This window comes from Anopheles aquasalis, chromosome Y (genome assembly GCF_943734665.1).
Source record: "Anopheles aquasalis chromosome Y, idAnoAquaMG_Q_19, whole genome shotgun sequence".
NCBI classification, from domain to species: Eukaryota; Metazoa; Arthropoda; class Insecta; order Diptera; family Culicidae; genus Anopheles; species Anopheles aquasalis.
Genome location: NC_064879.1, coordinates 2,129,651 through 2,157,026, shown reverse-complemented (window position 1 = coordinate 2,157,026; position 27,376 = coordinate 2,129,651). Strand labels below are relative to the sequence as shown.

At 51.0% G+C, this 27,376-nt stretch overlaps 1 protein-coding gene across 5 annotated transcripts; it reads right to left on the bottom strand.

The window, feature by feature from the left end:
* Nucleotides 1-262: 262 nt before the first annotated feature.
* LOC126579566 (serine-rich adhesin for platelets-like) lies at nucleotides 263-26,181 on the bottom strand. Of its 5 annotated transcripts, none has more exons than XM_050242970.1 (6): nucleotides 26,062-26,181; nucleotides 23,934-25,136; nucleotides 17,420-17,529; nucleotides 13,711-14,475; nucleotides 6,190-9,607; nucleotides 263-6,101 (listed from the first exon to the last, which is right to left on the bottom strand). In XM_050242970.1, the coding sequence occupies exons 2-6, from the start codon at nucleotides 24,019-24,021 to the stop codon at nucleotides 5,902-5,904; spliced, it is 4,581 nt and encodes a 1,526-aa protein (XP_050098927.1). In that variant the 5' UTR covers nucleotides 24,022-25,136; nucleotides 26,062-26,181; the 3' UTR covers nucleotides 263-5,901. The 5 variants fall into 5 exon arrangements, with proteins under 5 accessions (XP_050098927.1, XP_050098928.1, XP_050098926.1 ...); XM_050242971.1 differs by having other exon boundaries at nucleotides 26,069-26,180; XM_050242969.1 differs by having other exon boundaries at nucleotides 23,934-25,132; nucleotides 26,062-26,162.
* Nucleotides 26,182-27,376: the final 1,195 nt, after the last annotated feature.

The window sequence follows — 27,376 nt, the reverse complement described above, 5'->3', positions numbered from 1 at the left end:
CTTTCTTCACTTTCTCTCTTTCTTCTTTTATGTGTGCTCAGCGTGCACTCGGTTTTAGTTTGTTATTCTCCAACTTAGGATTGTAACAAGTCAACTCATCAAGTAACACATAAAGTGAGTTCTGGCTGAGTGTTAATCAATATACCTGTTGTATATGTATATAATATATATTTATGTATGTATATAAATATGTATATATATATATACATATAATTATGTTACGCTTCCTTTTTTTCGTCTACCTACTTTTCGTCCTTACCTGTTGCCTTCTTTTATGGAATGATTAGTTGTATGTGTGTTTTTTTTTGTATCCTTCGTGAATGGATTCTGTGTGTGTTTGTTTGTGTGGGTATGTGTATGTTGGAATTTGACTATTGCAATAGCCAAATATTCGATTTCCGTGGTTTGCTCAATTTTCGTTGCGATTTTTCTGCGATATTTTAATCGCTGTTCCAAAGAAAAAGGGTTTTGCCGAAACATGGTTGTCAATCAAGTGTGCCTTATTCGCCATTTTTCTCCGTCTCATCTGACTGCTCTTTGTTTCCGCTTGCATTTGCTTTCCTCAGCAACATCAACTTTTTAACTGGGTAATTGTTTTATGGCTTAAACAATCAATTGCTTCCGCTCGGCATTATTTGTGTTGCTGGTTTGGTGAAACACAGACCATAATAACTGACGGCAGTTTCCACCCCCGGTTGTCCCGCTAGCGCTAGCGGTTGAATGTGTTTAAATATAATATATCGCCTAACTGAGTGTACGACAAAATTGGTGTCTTTCTCTCTCCCACTCTCAGCCCATCCACTCTTGTCATGTTATAGACCTTACTTAGTAACGTCTAACGCTCGCATGGCCTCCTCCATCTTGCTGTTGCTTGGTATAATTTTTCATAGCTAAATTATTCCGGTTTAATAAATCACTAATATATGTATAGGCGATTGCAATTAATGTAAATTCAATAAAAGACACTTTCTGTTCGTTTAGGTTCTCATATTTCTAAGACGATATACAAACGCGTTTTTTGCATTTCCGATTGTTTTCGTTCATCTCGTTTCTCGAGCTACTATCCGTGCGAGCAACAGCAAAAGTTTACTATCCATCGAAGGAAGGCCCTTTAAATGCTGCTTCTCGCCATCCTGTGTACTGGAAAAATAAAGGGAGTAGAGCGAGAGAGACAGAGAGAGAGAGAGGGAGAGCGAGCTGTTCAACCTTAACCGTCGCCAGCGTACGTCACCGCTGCTAGTCTCTCTTTTGACGCAATTAAATAATTTTCTTCTCATAACCCTAACGTTCGCAACCTGCTGCAGCAACCCGGTTTGGCGATTGTATTTGTGTATACAATATGTATATAAAAAATGCTCATATTTTGCTGTATTATAACACAAACGCGTAATTGCAGTAATAACTTGTTTTAACCTTGTCTATCCCATTCCGTTTGCTTATCTCGTTTGCCATGGTTTGCCTGCCCCTTTTTTCTGGCTCGCGTAATTACTTTAATTATCTTTTCCGTGAATTTGGTTTGCTCCGTGAATAACATCTAATCGAACTATCTGGACCGGACTCTTCGTGTTTCTCGTAGTAGCGTTCACCCTTTTTGAAGCTTTGTTAAGTGTATTGTTTATGTGTATTTCCTTAGCCTATGTTTCTTCTTTAGTATATGCTCGAATGTTCATTAAATTGATGTTGGGGTTGCTTTAATTTTTAATTATATTTTTGAGAAGGGGGATAGCATGTCCTTTTTTGTGGGGGAGAGGGGCCATTGATTTTCGATAAATGCTGTTTGGGTGTGCTACGCAAAAGTAATAGTATGTACAAATAGTGCTAATATAATTTGCTTTCCACCGCATCTGATCGAAATGTTCCTCAGGTCAAAAGAAGGTGCGTAATAAGAACCATAGCAAACAATAAGCTCTGAATAGTGGGCAAATCGGACGATGGCGTCATGGCGGGAAGTTGACTGAAGCAACAATTGAAATGGAGAAAAATGGTGCGCATGAGCGCAAAATGGACATTGCTTTGTCGACAGTCGACAAGGTATGTAAGAGCGATCGTGAAAATCAACAACTATCAAATGCCATTAAAATCACCACTCATTTTTTTCCCTCCCCCAATTTCAGAATTACAGCGAATGCATCTTGCTTGCCTTCATCGATCGCAGTCAATAACTCGTGAATACACAACCGCACCTTCCTTCTTTGCTCGGTTGGCACATTACGCCGTTCCACCTTCTTCTCTCCTTCTAATCTTAGTTTTGGTTTAGTATTTAATGTTTGTTTTGTTTCCTCTGTTCTAAATCACCGCCGTTCGCTATCACACTCTCTGTTACATACTGGTATTCGTGTAACGAGTCACCCATTCCGAGCCGCTCGTCACATCGTTCGTTGCAGTACTTGCTATAAGAATCTATAGTATCATTATTCCTTTGTTTTATTTAAGTCCGCGTTTGAAACCTTTCTATAGGTGCATTGGCTGCATGAGCTGCTGCTGCTGCTGCCGCTGCCGCTGCCGCTGCCGCTGCTGTTGCTGCAGTTGCGATTTGAGACACTAACTAAAAAGAAGACGGGCGCCACACGCGTGTGCTTACCTCGTATTCAATTATTCATATAAATTCATAACAATGAAGTAGGCTGTGGATTCCTATACAAAGACCAAGTACCTTATCCAGAGGAAAATGACACTCTTTTCATGTTCCGCTTCCAAAACCCCTTCGGATTGCTCCCTAGCAGCGAATGACGTCGGGTTCGCTCAACTGGATGTACAACGCACGAACGTGTGTACGAATTAGCTGAAGCTGGAGCGGGGATATCTCATTTTCCTCGTGTTAATCAACAATGTGTTTTTGTTATGTATTAAATGTATTTCATACTCATGCTCCGTACTGCAGGATGGTGCGACAATTGCTTTTCATTTTTCCTTTTTATGCGTTTCATTTGGCTTAGTGTTGGCGTAAGTTCAATGGAGAAAATATCTATAGGCTTAATGGAATAAGATTAAAGGGATAGTTTTGTTTTTAGATTTTCTTGCTCAAGGTCTTCCTTCCTTGTTACAGCGCGGTAAATTTTTGTTTCCCTTTTATAGTTTGGTTTTCTGAATTTTCTTCCAATGTTTCCTTCCCTTCTTGGTTCAACAGCTTCAGCATAGCTGTTGACATGACATTTGCTCATTATATTTCGTTATTAAATTTAGTTCCTTTCCCTTATCCTCGCAATGTTTTGTATTGTCTTGTTAACACTTCCTGGTCCAAAATAGGGTACACTTGTAGTTTGTGTGTGCGTGTCTGTGTGCGGGGGGAGGGGCGGGGGGATATTCAATGTGTATGTATTTCAAAGAGTAGAATGATTCCGCCATTAGCATAGCACGGAATTTTACGTGGCATCGTGGCGTGATTTTCCTTAACGAAAATGAAACGTGATCGCAAACAGCACGCTAAACGATGTTGCTTCTTCCACACAACCGCCCGTACAACAAATAATAAAATAAAAAAAAAACTTCACGTTAATCAAACAGTGTGAAAAATACTACTAACGCCAAACGAAGGTGCATGTCTGGGTCTGTGTTCTGGGTAATACGCAATCCCGTCCCACAAAGGTGCACACACTGATAGTTGTCATGTCAGACATTCATAGCCGGGCAGTAGCGTGCCGTTATAAAACGTAATGAAACGCGTGAGCCTACGTTCACAATACTAGCAATAAAATGAAACTCAACCGAATGGCTTCCTTTGAGTACGTGCACCAGCTTGTGGGCGACCTTTACATCCTGCCTTCACGCACGGCCGGCATACTGCATAAACGATCTGTTGCTAACCATAGTAAATGTAAGAATAAGTAACTGATTTCCATTCATTCATTCGTAATAAATTCCGACTAATTCTTAACTCTTCGAATGACGCGCGAACACTAGCAGTAAGGCATTATTAGACTTAATAGGAATGAGATACATTGTTTCGGGTTTTAAGAGTAGAGCGCCAGATGTGTGTAGGTGTAGCGGCGGCCGCTTCCATTCATTTGCCCGGCACATGGGAAGTGACATTGTTTGAAGGACGCGCCAAGGGTTGCCTGTTTATGGTTCGTTTGTTTTTCTTTTGTTTTTCATTTTTTTTTTGTCAAACAAACAACCCTCCGATGTGCTTACTTTTAACTAACAATATTATAACTATCCGTTTTTTTTTTTATTTTTAATTCTCAAATGATTGAATCCGTTGCGTCTCGAGGAGAAAGCATCGTCGCTTCCAGGAAGGGACGAGACTGCAACACGAAAACAGGAAGAGAGGGTAGGGTTGAGGGGAGGGGGGAGGGGGATGGCACTTTTTCTTGATGCGTACGCTTTGCATCAAATCGTAGTAAGCTTAACCGTAGCCGTATAGTAAAGGAAATTAAATGGTAAAAACCGTTGTAAAGAGATAATGGCATTAATAAATGGATAAAACGTAGAGCAATAATGCGTTTAACTATAGTAAATGCGGTTGCAGCGCGTGTGCCACAAACAAACAAGAGCTCCGGCTCCTTTCAATTGCCCTTCCTTTTTCGCGGGGAGGCGGGGGGACGTCTCGGGCAAACTCTGCGTACATTACCCATTCGTTAAGTACGAGGATGCGAAGACGATGGGGTGGTATTGTATAGGGGAGGAGATGGGGGGGGGGGGGGGGGAAGAGATACTTATCGACACTAACATAAGCATAAGCGGAACTGTCAAAGAACAAAGCATGGTTAAACAAAAACAAACCAAAAAAGAAAATACTAAATTTAAAACCAAAAAAAAAAATAATCGTTGCACCTCCGGCAACGTTACTTCGATAACAGTACTTCTTTTTCTGATTCCACGTTCCACACTCCAACAGACCTATGCACGCACGCTTACCAGACACACACACACACACAGCATAACATACATACAAACATCTGTGTGTTGCCGTGGGTATGTGCGTGCGAATGCGTGTGCTTGTAAACTGGCTCCGTTTTGAACCTACTGGCGCGTGGGGCTGTGCAGTAGGAAATACTTAAATGTAGGGCGCTGATACCTGCGCCTATGTGTGTGTGTGTGTATACATTTAAAATAAGTCAAAACCCCTTCTTCACGCTTGCGCCTAAGCCTAAGCCATTGTCCCCCCGCTGCTCAGCGGACGCCATTGGTGGCGGCATTACCGTGAAACAATGGAAAGGAGGAAGTGTGTCCGGTGGCACCACCACTACAATTGCTGCTGCTTCTGACGCTGGCCTCGGCCGTGGTGGTCGTGTTAAGGTAGCAGTCAACGTACAGCCGCCGGCCCCGCCGCTGGTTCAGGTATGGAGCAGCGCTGGTCTCGGCTGGTGGTGGCAGCAGCGACAACGGACAACGCTTCTGCTGCTGCTGCTGCTGCTGCTGCTGCTGCTGATCATGGAACATTTGGGAAGGTTGCTGATGTTGCACCGCCGTCGACGATGATGATGATGGTGGTGGTGGTGGTGGTGGTGGGGATGATAGTTGTGGTGCTGCTGGTGGTGGTAGTTGTTCTACAGATTGTAATATCGGTGGGACTGCTGCTGTGTTGCTGTAGTGCAGGAGGTGTTGATGTTGGTTCGGGTGGTGGTCCACGGTTGGCCCATCGGTGACCTCCTGAGCCGAGGTGCCCAGGCTGGCCGCCGGTGGTGTCGCCGGCAGAAGCTGTGGCGTTACTGTCGTGATGGGCAACGGGCGGCCCAGGTACGCCTGGGCGGATGGCCGGCCCCGACCACGCCGTATTGCCCCGCCCCGCCGGTAATAGCTGTGTCCCTGGTGGTGGTGGCGCAGATGTGGGGAAGGATGGGACTGGTGTGCAGGATGGTACGGATAGGGCGGCTGCGATGGTTCATCGGCAGCACTGGTGGTGGTGTACGGTGCCGGCACTACACCGGGGGACGGAATATCCCGCCCCGGATCGTTGCCTTATTTGCCCTCCCTGTACGGTTTGCAGTACGAGTAGCGATGGTTCATGTGCTGGCTGTAGGAGCCCGAGTGCGAGAAGCGCTTCAGGCACTTGCTACACTGGAACGGCTTCTCACCGCTGTGCAGCCGCTTGTGTTCGGTCAGATGGTGCTTGTGCTTGAACGCCTTCGGACACTCGACGCACTTGTACGGCCGCTGACCTACCCCGGGGGGGCGAGGACGAGAGAAAAGGAGGACGGCATTAATTTGGGACATTTTCGAAAGGACTCCCGGGCGGGTGACACTTACCTGAGTGTTCGTACTTGTGCCGCTGGAGCGAGCTATGCTTGCTGAACGTCTTGTCACACTGATCGCACACGTACTGCCCTTCGGCATCCGGGGCCGGGAAGTCCTTGTTGGCCGCTGCACCACCGGCAGCTCCAGTGCCACCGGTGCCACCACCACCACCACCACCGACCGCTGCACCGATCGTTGGATGACACACGTACGAGGCCATCCGCTTCGGCACGTTCAGCATCGACTGGATCAGCTGCTGGTTGTCGGGGAAGGTGGGACTGTAGTACTTGGAACCGACCGGCGTACTACCGGTGGTACCGGCACTCGCCCCATCGCTCAGCTCGCGCGCACTCGGGCTAAGGCTGTTCAAGCTGGTCACGCTGGCGGCCAGGTCGGGCGAGAACTGACGGAACAGCTGGCCCATCGCCACGGTAACGTACGGGTCGTGAAAGGAGCCGGCCCCTGCCTGTCCCCCTCCACCACCTACTTGCGTGTACGCAAGCGAGCCCGGTTGCGGTGGTTGCTGCTGGTGCTGGTGCTGATGTCGCTGGTGTTCCGCCATCGACGGTGACGGTGTCCCGTCCCGTCTGCACTGCTCATAACCGTGCGTCAACGGGCTCGTGCTGGCGAGCTGCTGCTGCTGCTGGTGGTGCGCTCCACTGTTGTGGATTGGGTGGATGTCATTGTAGTAGAACGCGGTCGGTGAACAGGACGCCTTGAAGGTGAGGTTCATGGCCTCGTTCAGGGCCGACATGGTGTCTGCCTGGCCGGCGGCCTGTAGCAAGGCAGCTGGCAGTGAGCCGAGGGCGGCCGGATCACTGGCGGCACTCAGCAGCGCACTAGCCGCCTCAGCGGTAGCGCTCATCGCACCATCGCAGCCCAGCTCCTTCTTCAGCGACAGATCGAGCGGCTGGTCGGCCGTCTCGTGTCCCGCCACCACCGACGGTGCACGGTCACCGTGGAGCGGTGAGCTCGGGGCACCGCCCGTCGCTGCCCCGGCCGTCGGATGGTACTGTTGTGCCGTCACCGACGAGCCCAGCTTGCGCTCCCGGGAGCGATTGTTCTGGAACCACACCTGCACGACGCGCGCCTCCATCTTCACGTGCTGGGCGATGCTCTGGAACTCGTCCCGGCTTGGTTTGCTGTTGCGCGCATAGTAACGCTTCAGCTCATTCTGCTGCTCCTCCGAGATGGCCGTCCGTACGCGTACCTTACCGCTGGCGCTCGTACCGTTGATGATGCTGCCACTGCTGCTCGTAGTGCTGCTGGTGCTGCTCGTAGTGCTGCTGGTGCTGCTAGCACCCAGGCTGGCACTACCCGCACCGACAAGCCCGGACAGGGCGAGATCAGCGCTACCGAACAGGCTACCGAGACCTGCAGCAGCCGCCGCTGCCGCCGCCGCCGCCGCTGCTGCTGCTGCTGCTGCTGCTGCTGCTGATCTTCCATCGGCACATTCGTAGTCGGTATCGTCCTCACTCCCGCTACTACTGTGAACACCGGTGGCCGCCGTCAATGGCCGAGCAGCCGCTGCAGTCGCTGCGACCGCAGCTGCCGCCACAAACGGATTGCGCAGTAGCGACTCCTTGCAGCAGAGCTGCGTGTGGTGCATCAGCTCCGACTGCTGCTCGAACTGCTCGTTGCAGTACAGACAGCTGGGCAGCTGGGCACCCGGCGGGGCTGTGGTTGCCGGTGACTCGGCCGCCATTTGCGGCGTCTTGTCATTGGCGGGTGTATCCTCGCACATAGGCTCCTCCTTCACCACCGTCGGCGGTGGCTGGCTGGTAGGTGCTGCCGATGCAAAGGACACCTCCGAACCGTTACCTTCTGCGTATTGCTGCTGCTGCTGCTGCTGGTCCGGGATTTCCTCTGGACCGTCCACCGATGGTTCCTTTTTGGTGGGCTCGGGCCAAGGGCTCGTTGACCGTGCTGCCACGTGGGCTGTGGTTTCCCCGATTCGCTCGCACTCCTGCTGCTGCGGTGGTTGCTCATCATCGGAATGCTCTGGCTTGATGACGACCATGTCCACACTGTTGCTGCTGCTACTGCTGGGCACAGCTGGCTTCTCGTCCGTAGCATCATCACCGGCCATGTCCATCGCTTCCGTGGTACCGGCGCCCGTTGCTACGGGGGAACTCTGCTGCCCCTGCTGGTCACCAACGGAAACCTCCTCCTGTTGCTCCATCATCTCCTGGCCTGGCTGTGGCCCTTCTTCATCGATATCCATCCGATCGCCGACAAGGTCACCCTCGTTCCGCCCTGTTGTTGCCGATGCTGGCGAGATCACCGGGACCTTAACGTCAACTTGCTCCTCGCGGATCGCCGCATCCGATGGGGTCTCCTCTTCCTGTTGCTGCTGCTGCTGCTGCTGATGATGATGATGATGTGTTCCGAATACCATTGATCCCATCGCATCCACTGTCTGCTGCTGCTGCTGCTGCTGCGCAGCCGCCGACAGCTCTAGCAGCCGCTGGAAGTTGTAGCTCGGGTTGCTCATCATCGCCATCGAGTAGAGCGGGTGACCGAACGTGGCCAGCAGGTTCATCGCACTGTACGGTGACTGGGCGTACTTGTTGAGTAGGGTCGGGAAGAGGGCCTCGGTGGTGGTGGAGCCCGGTAAACCAGCGGTGGCCCCGGTCACGGCCGCTACAGCCGCTGCAGCCGCCGCGGTTGCCGGGTCGAGGCTGTGGTGAGCAGCGGCGGCCGCCGCAGCAGCTGCTGCTGCAGCCGACGAGGAAGTGGACGAAGCGATCGATGAGGTCGGAGACGTGGGCAGCCCCTTGCCGACTCCCATGCCACTCCAGTCGTAGAGTGCGGCCGCTGCGGCTGCTGTAGCGGCAGCCGCTACCGCCGTGGCGCCCCGATTCGACTGCTTGCCGCCGGTGGCCGTGTTACTCGCGATGGTAAGGCTTTTGCCGTTGCTACTGGTACTGTGGTTGCTGTTGCTGCTGTTGCTGTTGGTGCTGCTACTACTGTGGTTGCTATTGCTACCGCTGTTGCTGGTATTGTTGTTGCTTGTGCTGGTGCTGATGATGGTTGTCGAGGCCCCACCGTACGGCAGTGACGATAGCAACTCCTGCGGTTGGTTCCGATTACTGCTGCTACTGTTGTTGTTGTTGTGGTGTGGATGTTGTTGGTGGTGGTGGTGGTGGTGGTGATGGTGCAGCTTGATGCCCATGTTAATGCACTTCTTCGATGTCATGTGGCTCGAGTAGGAGCCGGAGTGGGAGAACCGTTTGCCGCAGTTGCTGCACTCGAACGGTTTCTCGCCCGAGTGGATCCGGACGTGCTCCTTCAGGTGATGCTTGAACTTGAACGCTTTATCACAGTCGTTGCATTTGAACTTGCGCAGCAGCGTCGATTCGTCGTGCGAGATCATGTGGCGCTGCAGGCGGTACACGTTGGCGAACGGTTTGTTGCACACCTTGCAGCTCTGGTTAGATGGGATGATGGGCAAAGCAAGCAAGCCCCAAAGGAGACGGAAACGAGAAGAGCAAGAATAAGAACAGGCATAAACATGAAGAAATGCTGTTGGGTGTCGGATTTGTGCGCGGACTGGCGTGGTTGTTCGCCCTCCCAGGACCAAGGCGCACAACAGAGAGAGAGAGAGAGGATCTATATATACCGAAGGGGCGTTGAGGGATGAGAGTGCCAGTGCCAGATAATGTGCGAAACCGTGAGCGTACCCCATAGGGGACCCTACCGGTGTGCCGGCTTTATCTTCTACTGCTGCTGCTGCTGCTGCTGCTGCTACTACTACTTCGCTTCCCTTCCCTCTTCGCAGCCGTCAAGGTAAAAATATCCATTTCCGAGGTGCGCTCCCCGTACGTGCGTGCGTGCGCGTCGCACACCTCGGAGAACCAAGGAATCCGAGTGACAGCTCAGCTCGTAGCCTAATCGCTGTCTCACCCTGTGCCGGAGCTGATCTCGTTACACCGCGACTTGACACGACTCATTAGCCGGATCCGTGGCTCCGGACGCGATACCGATTGCTGTATGTGTGTGCGTGCATTTCTCGGCGAGCCGAGTCCTGGGAAGCCCTGGGACCACCTGCACTAGATTCCATCCTGGAGGGCGACTGGAACCAGCAAACATGCCCAACCATCCCCGTCTGAGTGCATCCGCCCGCGAGCTGCGAGCGGCACTCGAACATGAGCTGTGGGTTTCAAGAAGGTAGGCGCAGGTAGGCCTATAAGACCGAGAGAGAGAGAGAGAGAGAGAAGAAGAACATATGCACCGCCAGTCGCCTTCTTCCTGTCCTGTGTGTGTCAGTATGTCTCCTTCGAGAGCGCACTCATCGCGGTCGCTGCCACGCCGCGTATTGCTGCTGCTGCTGCTGCTACCAGTGCCAACATCGGTGGTGGGAGGGGGCAAAGCAGATGTTCACAATACACCATTCCATTTTTGGAGGACACACACATGGTCAGACAGACCGCGTCGTGAGGGGCGAGGTGGTCCCGAGGAATTGGTTTAAAAATAAAAAAAAAACCGCCAACCTCAAACCACCACACGGTTGCACGCTCCTGCTCTTACACTACGTTGTTCTATCTCTCTCTCTTTTTTCCCTCTATCTTTTCCTCTTTGTCTCTCTCTCTCTCTTTCTCTCTCCCTTGCTTTCGCTGCACCGCTGCTACGGTAATGACGCGCCATACAAGCAATCGAACGCGGCGATTTGCGTGGCGAGCACAACTTCATAGCCTTCTGGGAGCATACAGACGCGCAATACTTAGAGATACAACGCACAACATCGGTAGCATCGCTTGCGCTTTGTGAGGAAGATCTCCGTGGCGCCGTACCCCTTTCCTGGCCCTGGATACAGCGGGCGGATGGTTCGGTAGAAGATGATTTCTGTGTTTCTTTTTTTTTTATTGACTTTATTGCCTCTGTGTGTGCCTTGTGCCACCGATGCATGTGTATGTCCGGTCCGGATCTGGCACCATCATTATTCATAGAGAGCGCAGAGCACAGTCGCCGCCATCATGCGGTGGGTTTTTTTGCTGGCTGACTGACTGGCTGACTGGCTGGCTGTATGCGTAATTTGAATGGCGCGTGATCGGCGAACGATCGCCTGTTTGGCACAAAACGGAACTCAAAAAAACAATCCGCGTGGCCCTTATTAATCTTTATCTTCTGCTTGGGATTCACAACCGGAAGATGCGGCAGAAACAGGCACACACCCATACTGATATATGGACAAAAGCTGAGCTTTCTGCGGACCATTTGCCGTTCCTTTTCGAAATTCACAATGCACAGCCTACAATCAATCCCAACAGATTTTATGGCAATTATAAAATGGCTAACTGGGACACCTACACAAAAGGCATTAGCAAAAACATAGATCATCCACTTTAAACCGAAATAAACAACAAAGATGAGATAGACAAAATGATCTCCTCACTATCGGAAAAGATAAGAAATGCTCATGACGCCGCGGTTCCCAAAGCGACGCCGGCGAAACACAATATAAGCATTCCGGAAGGTACTAAAATCTTGATCAAATTAAGAAACAAATTCAGGAAAAAGTGGCAGCGGAACAGAAGAAACCTAGAGTATAAATCAATCTTCCTCATTCTTAGCAATACGATAAAGCTCAATGTAAACGATATAACAAATGAAGCATGGGCTAAGAATCTGGAAGAAATCAATATGGAAGACCAAAGCTATGGAAATTAGTCAAAACTACAGGGTGCGCCATCAGGATGTATCCTATTTGAATGTTGAAAAACTGCCATTTTTCAGCCGATTTTAAAAAATAAACCAGTTTTTTTTAAGGTTTTTCTATGCCATACTCAAAATATGATATTGATCAAATGACCGCCTTCATTCGACATACAAAAAAGAGGCTCTCTTTCGGACATTTCACATTGTTTTCACAACATTAAGGGAGATATTTTGGCAATTGGCAGCTCCAATATTTGCTTTAAGTTGTTTCATAGCCTTTAATTTGTTTGCAAAACCCTTATTTTTCAAACAGACTCACAGAAAAAAGCCCTGCGCCGTGATATGCGGTGAACGAGGATTCACCATCCATTGCACGATCGCAGTTTCACCATTGACCGATTATTTTCAATGTAAAGTGTGACAATTTCAGTCCGCTCTTTTAAAGTGAAGTGATGCATTACCAAAATGGCGTAGACTAAAGTTTCAGAAACTGTCCTATTTGTCAAATTCGGCTGAAAATAACAGTGAGTTTTTCAACTTTAAAATAGGATACTTCCTGATGGCGCACCCTGTATAACAAATAAGCATAGCTCCATGCCGCCACTAACAGTTAATAACGTATCCCCCGTAAGTGCAGTGGAGAAAAGTGAGGCAATTGGGATCAATTTTTTAAAGCCCTTTTACATCACATTCGACTCGGTGAGTCCTGCCGAGAGAGCAGTTAACAAACGCACAAGGCACCTTCTTTAACAAAAATCAATCCATAATCGTTTACCCTCGATTACTGTGTACACCGATTGAAATCAAACAAATCAGAAAAAAAGCAAAAAAAAACAAAAAATCGACTGGCATGGACAGAATCAATAACACTATGCGAAAACGTTTGCCGAATAAAGCTATAAACAAACTGAACCAAATATTTAACGGTTGCCTTAAAATCGGATACTTCCCAGATAATTGGAAAATCGGAAAAATAAAAAGAATTAAAAACACAAGGCAACGATCCGGCCCTCTTACAGGTAGCTACCGTCCGATCAGCCCCCTCAGTAGCATGGGCAAAATATTGGAAAACTCGGAAGTTTCCAGCACCATTAATTAAAGTATTGAAATCATTTCTGACCGATCGACAAAACATAGTGCAAATTAACAATGCTCAGGCCGCACCCTATAACCCCGTAGCCAGAGTACCGCAAGGAAGTGTGCTATCCCCGCTGTTATTTAATATATTTATAGCAGATATCCCTCGCCTAAAAAACTGCGAGCAGTACCTCTACGCTGATGATGTTGCTCTATCGGTAACAGCCAAACAACCGACGAAGATTATCAGTTCATTACATAGTGCTCTTAAGAATGTCATTAAGTATTGCCGGAAGTGGAACTTAAAAATCGAACGAAGCTAAAACTGGGGCTATATACTTCACGTGAAGGAAGCGCCCCAGCAAGTTACCAGTGACAGAGGTGCCGTGGACCAGAACTGTAAAATTCTTAGGTCTGCACCGTGACAAAAACCTAACATTTAACCATCACATAGATGAATCTATCATGAAGGCGGTAAAAAAAAACTCTAAAATCACTATACTCTTTCATAAACCGTAAATCCAAACTCAACATCAGAAAAAAAAAACTTGCTTCTTTTTCAAAACTTGCTTTAGGCCTATTCTCACCTATGCCGCCCCTAATTTGGTACAAATGTGCATTGTGTCATTTAAAGAAGCTGCAAATCTTCCAGAGTAAACTGTTACAAAATCATAATCACCCTGGTTTAGAACTACGCAATTGCACAACAGGACGACACTCATTTGGTCAAAATTGCGGACAGTTTTTATAAGAAATGTCAGAATAGTCCTATCCGTATGGGGGGGAAAGGGTACTTACCACGACGGCTGAGGCGGTGTGATGCAGCTCGTGCTTCTCGTACTGATCCCGGCTGACGAAGGTGGCCGGACACTGGGCGCACAGGTACAGCATATCGGTGTTGGCTTCCTTGCGATCGAGCGGGAAGCTAGCGGCACTGCTGGCGATGCTACTGCCGCTCCGGGCCGGGCTGACCACCAGCGAGGTGCGCCCATACGGATCCGTGTGTCCAGTGCCGGTGGCGTGCTGCGGGGCCGGCGATAAAGCGTACGGGGCGTGCGTATCCATTCGGTCACCGGTGATGCCCTCACCGAGACCGCTGTCATGGAGCGGTGGCGAATGCGTCTCAATGGGCTCTTCCGGCCTTTCGCCACCGTTCTCTTGGTGATTGTGGCTTTGCTCTAGTAGCTGCTGCTGTTGCTGCTGCTGCTGCTGCTGCTGCTGGTTGGATTGACGGAGCTGTTGCTGCTCCTGCTGGCGTTGAAGCAAGCTGATGCACTTGGCCTGCAGCCGGCTACCGACGAGATCGCCACTGGCACGGCTAGGCCGTGTCAGTTCCAGCTCCAGTGCTCCGAGGCGCTGCCCTGTGGCGTCTCCACCGTCCACTCCGTCGACGGCCATGTCTTCCTCTTCCTCGTTGCCGTTGTCATCCGGTTCGCTGCTGCTACTACTGCTGCTGCTGTTGCTGCTGCTGCCGTCGGCGGTTTGCGGAGCACGCGCGTTGTTACCGTCGACTTCCGCCTCACTGCCGTTGCTGTGCTGGGCACGGATGTGATCTTTAAGCACCTGGAACGATCAGAAAACCCCATACTTCACGTTCACGTTCTAGGAAAGACGCCTTTTTTTTAGCATGAAAGTTACTATCGTTAAAAAAAACAACATAAGATCAACATTTCAATGAAAAGTAGTTAATCGATCGACAGGCCAACCTCTTAGCTACTGAATGCATCGAAGAAGAGGGTAATAATTTGCTGGCGCCCCCCGGCAAACCGTCCGACCAATAGCCGAAAGGGGGAAGGCGCCGGACACGTAAACAATAATCCATTCAATGAATTATGAAGCGAAGCACTATAGGAATTCGTTCGCAGAAACGAAACGAACCCAGTGCCAGCAGCGGGCGTAGCTGGCGAGTGTGTGTTTCGACTAAACACTTGAAAAACCCGCGAGTGAATTAAATCACTTGTTTATTCACTGACGATTACTCACTTTAGGCGGCGATCAGTAGCCAAATTGGCGGTGCACTAATCGAGAACGGGAAAGTAAAACTCTAAATAGTTGACCGACAATAACCGGTGCTGCGGGAACATTCAACGATAGGAAATGCAATGAACGCCCCCCCCCCCCCCCTGATGGGATACCACCATGGAACAAGTGCACACACTGCTAGGTGTACCAATGTGAAATGAACTATTACGCATTAATGTGTCAAACGTGAATGTTTGGTGTAAGCGCATCTGAACTCATTTTTTTTTTGTTGTTTGGACATCTGTTATTCATACCCAGAAAACTATAAAAACAAGACAGATCGAGTTTGGCATCGTGTTGAAAATGACCATTTTGGTTCCAAAAAATGACGAAATGTGGGAAGCATTATTCTTTTGTTTCCATTTGAAGAAAACTGCTCCCGGTTTCGCATCGAATGCTTGAAAAACTATCAGAATTACATTGAATAATGAAAAAAATAATGAGTAAGTGCTGGGCAACGACCAACATCAAGTGCAAACCCAGACCGCTTCGAAATTGAAAATTGAAATTAACCAGCACATCGAGCAAAACCTGTTCAGGATATCGTAAAGGAACTTGGTTGGGAGCTGCTATCCCCCCCCCCCCCCCCCGCTTGGCTTGGAACATTCCGAATATCATTTATTTTCATCCATCGCACACGCATTGACTGGGCAGCACTTCAAGTTCTACGAGAAAGTAAAAATTCGGGTCTCTGACTGATTTTGGCCACCAGATCAACAATTGGTTGACTACCTTGCCACAAACTACCTAAAAGATAGATGAAATGTGTCTCCAACAAATGGACAGTACTTTGAGTCAGCTATGATTTACCGTTTCATTTAAAAAAAAAAATATCACGTTCACCCAAAACGGCTCATTTCATATTGGTACACCTGATACACACGCACTAGCACCGATGCAAGCAACCTAACTGACGTCAGCGAGCGTGCGTAGGCTGCTGCAATCTCGGTATACCTTGAATTTAACTAAAAAAAAAAAACAGGCCACATTTATTTTTCCAGACACGCGCTCGCGCTCGTAAAGTCTGATCCAGCGCACGCTCGCCTGATCGTTGGAACTGATCGGATTTGCTACGGTTACACCACCCCCCCCCCCCCCCCTCGCACAGGATGCACCGATGTGCATGCCGAGTGTTTGCGTGCGTGAGTCATCGTCAAGTGCCTCTTTCGCAGAACTGTGGCAGATGCTGCACAAACATGCTGCTCTGTTGGTGGCTCCTGCGCGAACGAAGAGCCTCTGCCGTGTAGTCTCGCATCTCGCAATCGAAGGAAGGTAAGCGTGGTGTGGTGGCGGGATGACCTAATGGAGCATGGAATAACCAGAGAGCCGTTTTTTTACGATTTGTGCTCGATCGAGAGCGCGGCACGATCAGTTACATGCAGATTGCGGGCGGGGAAAGAAAAAAAAAACGAAAGAATGAAATGAAAACAGAAAAAAACGCGGCTCGAAGATAGCGCGCTTCTTCCAGCTTGCTCCATGGCACGGGATGTTCCCGAGGTGCCAGTGACGGCAATCGTGACGTGGCCTACCGCAGCAGCAGCAGCAGCACCGTGACGCGCACATAATCTGTCGCACATTCCAAACCGGCCACTATAGCGGCCGGCCAGCAGCAGCTCCTTCACCTATTTTTTTATACGCCCCCCCCCCTCCCCCCTGACACCTCCCCAGCCCCAGCATCTAATCCAGCCACATCCGGTCATGTCATTTGCGGTCCCTGTTTCTTCTTCTTCGCTTTCTGTGCGCTCCTAGTAGAGGTGATGGTGCCGGGTGCCAGCACTATATACTGTCAATGGCATTGCGCGCTCGCTCACTCCCGCTCCCAGCACTCGGTGAAGGTGCTAACTCCTTATCATCGTACGTCATTTGTTTTAATGTTGGAGGGACCGATCCGCACTACGGTGGTGGTGCTAAAAGGAGGGCAGCACAGGCGGCACGGAACCGCACAACCAGCCTACGCGCGCCGATCGTCGCAGACTGGTTGGCCGCAAAACATCCGTCCGCGACCGCAACCCCGCCACAACGCACCAACCAGTGCGGGTTGTTGGGAACGCGCGTTGGCGAAAACATACAGGGCGAAAAACTGAGGGGAGGGATGTCTGTTTTGGGGGGGAGCGGGACGTCCTCTTCGGGCGCGAAAAAAAACAACAACAACAACACGACAGCACGCCGCAGCTCCCGGGGAATTTCCCACAGGCTCAGAATCGCGCCGTGTGTCTCAGCCGAATCGCGGAAGCATCTGTTTCCGCCGACGCTCGCCCGATCGATGAAAGAAGGAGTGGGGAAGGAGGCAACCACCAGACAACGGAAAAGAGAAGAAGAAGAAGAAGAAAAAAACAACACCAACACGACGATCGACGTCCATCCATCTACGCGCGCATACTTGAAGATCGCTTGAAGGCACTGATTTGTGCTCGGAGTAGGGTTGATCGATTGAAATGGTCACATATTGGTATTGAACCGATGGGAACCTGCGAAGGACATTTACCTCGATCCCTCGCACGGTCTGGTGGCACTGGGGGCACTGGACGCAGCAGTCGGCGGCGGCTAGCGCATCGCTCTCACTATCCTTGAGCAATCCGGACGGCAGGGAAGGAACTGTAGATGGTAGAATACAGAGAAACAGTGCGAGTGAGTGAGAGGACGACTACACGTTTTCGCAGGACAGCGCTACGATGATAAGAAATGTAGGTTAGAAGGAAAACAAATAAAATCGGAACGGGGCGGAGATTCAAGGTTGATCAGCGGCAAGGGAAGTGTGCAAGGGGGCATCGTAAGGAGCGCGTAACACTCAACCGAACCGAACCGAACCGAGCTCGCGCAATACACGCGCAATTGACGTTGACGCAGCACGATTGAACGCACGTCCAAGGCGTCCACATAGGTACGGGAGACTATCGCCCTATCACCCCACCCACCCCCTTCCCTTGGCCACGGTCCAGCGGTGTGATCCTTGGAGCCTCAAACTGTGGCACAATTACAGTGGTTACGGCACATTTTCGCCTGTAAAATCGACATTTTCGTTCACAAAGGCCATGTAATTTTTTTTTTTACTAGATGCTCTAACTTTCCCCGTTCCAAATCACTTGCATTGAGCTTGATAGGTTCGATAGTCACGCGTTTTGAACATTCTTTAAGTGCGAGATGGTCGATCACGAATGAGACAAAATTATAAGCCCACTTTGCAATAAATATTACTAGAACTCCGACAGAGCCCTGTGGTTACTGTATCTTTAATAGGGCTTTTATTTATGTCTGTTTTAATGTTTTACGTGCCCTCCAGTATCGTTTACACATGTTAAATCCATTTATCCTCCAGCTTCTCCAGTAGAAAGTCGTTTGCGCGCGGGTTTTTGCACGTGGAATGGGTGTATCGAAAGACAGCAGACCCTATGCTCATCGGAAAACTGCTTGTTAATCGTTGTTTGAACCAAGTACTTCAACAGATAGTAGCAGAACAATCATCATCAATCGGAGGGTAGTTCATGACATGCTAATTAATCACCAATGTCCTAGATCAGTAGACTTTCAAATTTCGGACGCTCAAGGAAAACGGATGATTGAAAAAACGTAAAAAAAAACTCCAGCGATTAAGAAATCATCGAAAGTAACGTATCTATTCAATCATAGGATCCCTTTCGCTGCCAATTTTGGAGCGAAGTATGGCACGGAAGATAAGCTCCACAGGAGTGGATATGCTAACAGACTTTCGTTTCATCCAAAACTAAGCTGAATTGTTTTAATTTCATCCGGAAATATGTTTTCAAGCTTAAAGAAGGCTCGAGAGGTAGTTTATTGTTTTTAGAATCACCAATTAAGGTCATCAATCATCAATTAAAGTCAGTTGCAGGTCACAATGAGCCACGGTGAGGGTATGGAGCAGTTTTTCAGTTCAACTAGAATGTTGAATGAGTGAAAATAACAGTACCGTGGGCTACGAAAATTATATTGACACCCGGAATGATTTTTTTTTATTTATTCAGTCAGCGTATGGGCCCGAGGAAGCGAATTCGTTGAGCAATAGGAAAACGATTTTAAACGAATCGCTAAAACCATAAGTTCTCATAGACATTCTCGTCGTATTAATCGTTCAGAATCACCTTATGGGAATTTTTTTATATAATTTCCGGTTATGAACGACGTTTCTATTAAAAACTATTATTTTACGAGACAATACAATGAGAATAATACGCAACATAACTGAAACCATGTGACATACATGTCAAAATGGCTGCGAATGGAAATCTGGGGTAAGAGTGGCCCATATGAATTGATAAACATGTTTCCTTGCAGGTAGGCTTTTACTTTTGTCACATTCGTGATCGACCATCTCGCACTTAAAGAATTTTCAAAACGAGACTATCAAACCTACCAAGCTCAAAGCCAGTGATTTGGAAAGAGAAAAGTTAGAGCTTCTAGCAGAAAACTTCACAAGGCCTTTGCGATCGAAAATGACGAATTTACAGGCGAAAATGTGATGGACCAGATAGAGGTGAGCTTTTACTTATGTCGACCACTGTATATACAAGCAAACCGTCATCAAAAGGCAACTACTCTTGGACACCATTGGACTCTGACTAATGCAGTCGTTGTTCTCGTACCGCCATGACTCAATTCTGATCACTAAATGGACTGGATGGAACACTCATCGCGCAGGGCGCAAAACAGAATGCGTTCCACGGGGTGAAAGAGCGCCTTGAGGGTCACCTGAATCGATCCCCGGTCCCTTCCCCCGTGCCAACACGTGCTTTTCTTTTGTTTTCTCTTCCGAATCTCTTCCGTCCGACCGGCGTCCGAACTGTGCGCCGCGGGCGATCGTAATGGGGCACAGGAATGGCAAAGGGGAACGCAAAGGCACTAACTACTACGCTCGGCTCAAGATGGCGGCACATCAGAAATGAATTGCGCCGACGTTGCGTAACACAGCAAACCGCCGCCGTGCCGATTTTTCCCCCCGTTTGATCTACTAGGGGGGCCTATACACCACCAAGACGTCACTTTACCGGTACCCAAAAAGAGTTAAATCAAACTCACAGGAATGCACTACCGACGCCGAACCGTGGCCCTCTGTGTTCAACCATTTTTTTTTTATTGCACAGTGCGAGTCGCGTCGAGTGGCGGGGTTTTCCATGGTTTTCCACCGTGACACACAACACGGTGAGCTAGATCCACATGCATACGCGTACACACCGAAAGGCAGCGCGAACTCTATGTCTTTACATGTACATCACTTGCAAGCGCGAGCTAAACAGCAGGTTGCTGGTTGCTTTTGTCCACACCACACCACCACCTTGGGTTTGGGTACTTTTGGGGGCCATACTTGGGGGGGGGGGGGGGGGTTCGGAAAAGTAGCACACACTCGCACATACACACACCACAAGGCTCACAAACACGCACGCACGCACACAAACACTAGCAGCACATGATTAGTCTTCGATGGTACGTCGGAAGGTGCGTGGTTTGCGAGAGGGTTTTTTTTTATTTCCCGTTCCACGAAAGGTCGATCGAGTGCTGGGTGATAGCGGCAGCGAGATGCGGATGCTCCTCCACTCCACTTCACGCCACGGTTTTCCTCTCCGCTCCTGTGTATGTTTTCTTTCTTTCTATCTTTCCAGGAAGCACAGAGCGTCCACAGAGTCTCAAGCTTTATCAATTCGCGCACTCCACACCCTCTCTGCTCCCCGCACTGTTGTCCTTGTGGGGCGTGGGGATCGGTGAGTCACCAGCCTGTGTAGTAGTAGTAGTAGACGTGATCTGTCGGTTGATTGTTGGTCGGGCGCAGCTCAACACAGGGGCCCACTGCTCCAGCGCGCTACTCCGGTTCACCGTTTTTTTTTTTTCTGCTGCAACGGTTTTCTGTCGTGCCCGTGCGTCACTAAGTACAGGAGGCTCCTGTGAAAGCCTTTGAACAATTCTGTACCAGTTTCGAGCGCAGTATTTGCTGTAATGTTGTTGCAGTTGACCGTCAATGTCGCTTTCGAGTGGCGCCAGCTAAATTCGTGTGATTCTTTTTCGTCTCGCCCCGGGCCACGCGGGGGGGGGGGGGGGGCGCCAGTCACCTATGACCTGGCGATTCTAGGCAAACGAAGCAGGCGCCCACAGCGCGCGGCCGATGAGGCCGTCGTCCTGCGGTCATGGTCCTACCACGCACTGCCGTATTTCTCCGTTTTCTCGCGTGCCTCTTCATCGCCCATGGTCTCACCATAGTCTATAGATAGCACTGTGCAGCACTAGGCACCAGTGTCCTCCGAGCATGCCTAGAGTGGCCGGACTAGAGGTTTTTTTTTTTTTTGTGTTCCGCTAGCGCACATGCTCAGCTATAGCGCCGGGCGATTACTTCGCGTGACTATATATCCACACCGGGCACCGCCCATTCCTTTAGACTTCTCTTCTCTCTCTCTCTCTCTCTCTCGCTAGCCCCAATTTTCTATCCCCATATTATCCTTCACCCGCCCCGTCCGGGGCAGGATACGTTCGGCCAGCCAGGTGGTGGCCACACCGGGAATCGGCTCGAGCCGAACCGACGACGACGACGACGACGACGACAGGAGTACCAAAAGCCATCCTCTTGCCTCCTCTCTACCGCTCTGTCGTGTTGAGGTGTATCCTTCAGGTGATTCGCGGCATTTTGTGCTAGTCTTTGTGTTTGTGTCACTAGCTACAAGTGATAGCGGTCCCGTACCGGTCCATGTACTGGATAAGGGCCAACCCTAGCCACATATGCTCGTGGTGTTGTACTGCTGTGTCCCCAGGGCCGCTGGGCCTGTGATAGGGAAACGTGGTCCGTTTCCACGAACCGCACAACCGGGGACGCATTATCGCAGCCAACGCACTCCTCCTGTGTTGTCTCCTCTTCTCCCTCGGGTGGCCTCGAGAGTAAGCAAAACCATGCAAAACGGCCATTAGTCCCCGCGATCAGACCTCGGCCCCTCTCTCCGTCTCTCTCTCGCTCCCTGTCTTTCGTTCATTTGTCACGGGGCCCCGCGCTGCACGGGTTTTTCCCCTTTTTTCTTTCTTTCGCCGGCGCCATTTTGTCGTCCAGACAACCACCTCCTGCCGGGCCCGTTTCCTAGTGGACAAAAGACACATGACCGTTTGGTGGCCGATGGTGCTCTGGTGGTGCTGGTGTGTGCGAGATATCGCTTACCGCGTGCTGCGCAGTGTCACCGAGAGAGCACGAGGTACGGGGACGGGACGGGGACCAGGCGGGGACCGGGCTGGGTGGTGGGTACGGAGTCGTCCCGGTAGGCTGCCATCGCTCGCACACTGCTGATAACGCGCGGCTTCCACGGGGACCGCCCAGAACCGGTCGCGGTCTCTGGACGACTTCGACAATCTGTAAGCTCGCTCGCCCGGTCCTTATCGCGCGCGCTCGGTGACTCGGCCCACACACACAGAGTGTACGGAGTGACACAGCGCGCACGGACATGGACACAACCTCGAGCGAGCCTCGACCGTCCCCGGGCATCCCATCACCCGGAGTGTACAACAACAACACGGCGGTGATCTCGGACCTCAACACAAACACACGGACCGGAACCGGACGTCCGATCGTGGGAGTCGGCGTAGGGCGTAGTCGGAAGTAGGTCAGGGTGTGTGCGATACCGGGACTAGTGATCGACGCCATCGGCGCGCAAAATCGCGCACCCACCGACAACACAACCATTCCAGGACCGATCCTGTTCGTCCGTGTTTCCCTCTCTTTGCCTTCCCCCCTCGCTATCAGCAGCAGCAGCAGCAGCAGTAGGAGCAGGTATGTCCCAGGCATTCCTCGCCTCGCCCCGGGGTGTTTGTGTATGCGTGCGCGATAAGCGATAGCTAGAAAGCCGAGGGGTTACACCGGAGGTCTGGGATGGAGGGCACAGGGTGGCTGGGGCTGTGGCTACTGATAACCCCGTGCAACCCTCGGTGTGTACCGTGAAAGGGGTTCTTTCTAGCGAGCAGAACAATCACTGGACAAGGCCCGATCGAGCCAGCCAGCCAGCCAGCCAGCAAATGGGTGCTTCCTCCGTTAACCCGCAGAGCGACAGAGCGAGAGAGAGAGAGAGCGAGAGATTCAAGATGGTAGCCGCGTATCGTATCGCCACGGACCAGCTCCCTGGGGATCTGGAGCACCAGCACCTTCACGGGGGCTTTGCGTTGTGCCTGGGATTACCGTCCCGCTGTCCGCGCCTGGGTGCTGACAGCCCAAGAAGGAGGAGCGTATATTGTGCTGCGCCACATCGGACGACGACGCCAACGATGATGATTGCCAGCGGAGCGGAGCCAGCAGCAGCAGCAGCAGCAAGCGATAAAGCGCGCTCAAAGGTGCTCCCGACACAGCACAAAAAAAAAGGGGTTTCGTCCGCCGGCAGGGCGCGTTGGTTTCTTTTTTTTTTCTGGGAGGTTCCTTCCCCATGTTAGTGTTGGTGGAGTGAGATCGCACTCGTGCCGTGAGCAGCAGAGAAGAAGAGAGGGAAAACGAGAGGAAGCAACCCCGTAACACCCGTAACGGTTGGGTAGCGAGTGGCCAGATGATGCCGAAGACTCGACCCTATCTTATCTGAACCGGGGAGGGGGGGGCCCCCGGGGACTGGTGGGATTCACGGTGTGCAGAGCGGCCCGATCCGATAGTGTCTGCGTGGAGCGTGTGGATGCGGAGCGGAAACGCTCGACCCGCACGGCGCACATTCCCTGATACCCTGAAGTCCCCATCCCCACATTCCCACACTGGTGTGGTGATGGCTACGTCCAGGTTCGGAATGGAGAACCATTCGCGGGTGGCCTCCATTTTGAGTCTATCGCCGATCTATAGCACCTAGTGTTCGATCCTCGGGGGGGGCCGGTTCGGTTCGAGAGCAAAATGGAGACAACCAAGAGAAAAGTTGATGTGGAGGTGAAAAAAGAAAGGCTCATCTTGTACACAGGTACCGAGGTTTAGGTTGTTAGTATCACTATTTAGTAACTAGCAGTAGTAGTGGTAGTGGTAGTGGTAGTGGTACTAGTAGGTTGGGCACACTTACATTGCAACGTAAACTTCGTCGATGATGGCATGATACTGCTGCCTTCCGCTTTGTAGTAGGTCGGCGCCGCAACGCTGCACGACACCATTGGAATACGGGCGCGGCACCTTTCCCGCTTCGGCTGCTACCTAGCACTTCTTCTTCTTCTTCTTCTTCTTCTTCTTCTTCTTCTTCGTCTTCCACCGGCCCGTATTCTTCCTCCTTTGCTGCGAAACTTCTTCGCTCAGAAATTCCGATTCCGGTTCCGGTTTTTACGTCTATTTCCACCACCAACCCACCACTCCACTTGAGCCACTTGAGGCCCGTGCACTACTTCACTTGGTACCGCTACGGTCTGGCACACGGGGCGGGGCAGGGGTGTTGTTTTGATTGAAGATTGCTTGAGAGTGGGGAAGAGCGTGGAGCAAGAGTGTCTGCTCGCGGTGCGCTGCGGCGAATTGTTCCAGGATTGATGATCTGCTCTCGGGGACCGTAACTATCTTCCGCTACTGCTGCTGCTACTGCTGCTTCTATTGGTTGTTGTTGCATAGATGCATCATACCTTCATGCCTGCCACGCACTTCCACAACAAACAACACTATCACAACACCACACCACCGAATCTACCTACTAGACGGCCACACACAGACGGCCCACAGCCCACAAACTCAACACACCACAAACGCACACGCACGCACACGTACTACACATGTGGGAATGTGTGTGTTGGCACACATACGGCGCACGCACGCACGCGGTCCGAGGTAGAAGCTTTTTTTCCTTTTTTTCCTTTCTTTTTTTTCCCTAGGGCCAGTTCCGGGGACGTAACCGGAACGTTCGCTTCATGGCCACTCCTCCGGTGGTCATCACGGCCGTGCACCGTGCATCCACCTCCTCACCACACCCACGTCTCACACTCACTGGGGTCCAGGACTGCGGATATAGCGCGCACGGCGAGACGAGACGTGAGAGAGAGAGAGAGTTTGCGAGCGATCGAATATTTTGCGATGCTGAAGGTTGATTGCCGCTGGATCACCCCCCCCCCCCCCCCTCCACCGGACACTCTCGATGGGAATTTTGATAGTAGGAGCGTCGGAGTCGATCGGAGTCGCACCGGCGATGTGCGATCGCGAGACTAAATCACTCGGGCGGCGGCGGCGAATCTCTGCTTGCTGCTGTTGTTGTTGTTTCTGCTAACCGCGTTTGCGTCACTACGTACACTATCTAGTCAGGGAAGAGAGCGAGAGAGAGAGAGAGAGAGAGAGAGAGAGAGAGAGAGAGAGAGGGAAAGAAAAAAAAAACGAAGAAGAAAGAAAAGGATTAGACATTTTTGTCGGCAAACTGATAGCGCCCAGCACAGAATTCGATATGGTAGAAAGCTAGAAACACATCCTTCTCAGCACAGGACACAAACCAGACCAAGATTCTCCCAATTGTCGCCAATTATTGAGAAGGAGAAGGAAATGGCCACGGTGGCACACACAGGCCCTGATCGCCTCCCCGTAATTGAGTGGTGGTTTGATGGAAGAATGGTGCGTTTCGCTGGAATTCTCAATCATCTCGCCCAACGGCAGCACCAGCATCCGCAGCAGCTCCGGCTCCGGCTCCGCGGCACCGGCTACGAGCTAGTGAATCAATTTCCAAGAACATGTTGCTGCACGACCGCGACAACACAAAAGAGTCAAAGGGTCACCAGCGGACACACAGGCAGGCAGTTCTTTGTTTCACCTCACTCCAAAAAAAAAAGAAAAAAGAAAAGAAAAAACACGCACACACGCTGCGTTGCGTTGCTGGTGGAGGTGAACTTTTTTTTGTTTTTGCGTGATCGTGCGTGCGTACAGGCTCCACACGCGCCACTCGCCACTCGCCCCAAAAAGGATCGTTGTTGCACTTTGTTGTTCGATCGCTTTCACGCTTGATCTTTGTTCCGTTGGTGGCTGGCTGGTGATGCAGGGGAGTTCAGAAAAGAACGGAAAGTTTCCAACAAACGCCTAGGCAGGCGCGGATCGATCCGGACCGAACCGCCCGCTGTCCCGCCGCTTTCGGAATCGCGAGGAATCAGGACAGGACCGCCCCGTTCTGCCTGCTCCTGGTGCCACACTATCACGAGCCGGACCCCGTTCCCTCCGCCCCTTCTTCCACCCTTTACCTAGCACACTTTTTTTCTTCACTCTTCGCTGCTGCTACTGCTGCTGGTTCTGGTTCTGGTATTGGTTTCAAGATACAACGGCGCACCCCGGCATGCACATGTTGGCACCACGAACGCTTCTGCTAAACTGAACACCGGGCACTCGGCCCCGAGAGTGGCCCGAGCCATAGCCATCCTACGTATCGGCCGAGATCAATATGCGCGCGCGGAGATGCTGCGTGCATGAACACCGTACGGTGGTGGCGTAGCATAATAGCCACAGTCACTCACACGCTCACTCACTAGCAGTTCGGCGAACCGAGAATCGTGTTCATCCCGAGCCGAGCCGAGCCCGAGTCACTCTGGGCTGGGATGCTGGGCTTGATTGCATGGGCTGCGGCAACGCGTCGGAATAATACCGCGCCTCATTGCAGTGAAGCGGGGTGAGGTGGGGGAGCATTGGCGAGCACTGCGAGAGCCCGCGACAGATCAAGTGTGTATGCAGTAGCAGCAGCAGCAGCAGCAGCATGATGATGATGATGACGGTGGTGGTGAATGAAGAGATGGTCGGTGCAGCGTTGCTGCTGCTTGTTTGCCCGTTTCACATTTTGCACCACGTCTGTTGAATGAAATTAATATCCGTACTGATCGGGAACTTTGCAAGTCTGCGAGAGTCGTCTTTAAAGGAGCAAAATCCGAGCGATGGAGTCTTCACTGTCTTCAAATCAAATGCATCAATAACAACATTGAGCCCACGGGATGCGGTGTTGTTGTTGGGCTTTCTTTCGCTGTACTGTGCAGGTGTTGAACCGGTTGACACAATAATACTGCTGCTACAACGCTAGTGCGTGTTCTGTGGTCCGGTGCGGACCGACTTTAATGTTGTTTGATTAATGCGTTACAAATGGCCGGCTCCCAGTACCGTGTGGCATCAGCATCAGCACCGGCGTTTCCGGCAGACCAACTCGCCCTTCTCGCGCTTCTTTTCCCGTTCCGCCCGTACCTAATACGCATCCTATAATGCCAGGCGACGTGTGGTGTTATTGCAAACGCCGTTTAACTGCTGCTGCTGCTGCTGCTGCTGCTGCTGCTGCTGATTATCTGCTCTGACAGGATAGAGATGGAAGCAGAGTGGTGAAGGAGGAGAAGGTGGAGCAGAATTGGAAGAAAAGGGTGGTAGTGCAGTGCTGGAGGGAAGCAAATTTACAAACAAATACGCACGGGGCCGTGGCCGCGATTGGCTCATCGCCATCCGCTCCCTCTCTCTCTCTCTTTCTCTCTCTCTCTCTCTCTGTCGTTCTGATTAACATCCCCACACACACCCAGACACGCGGAC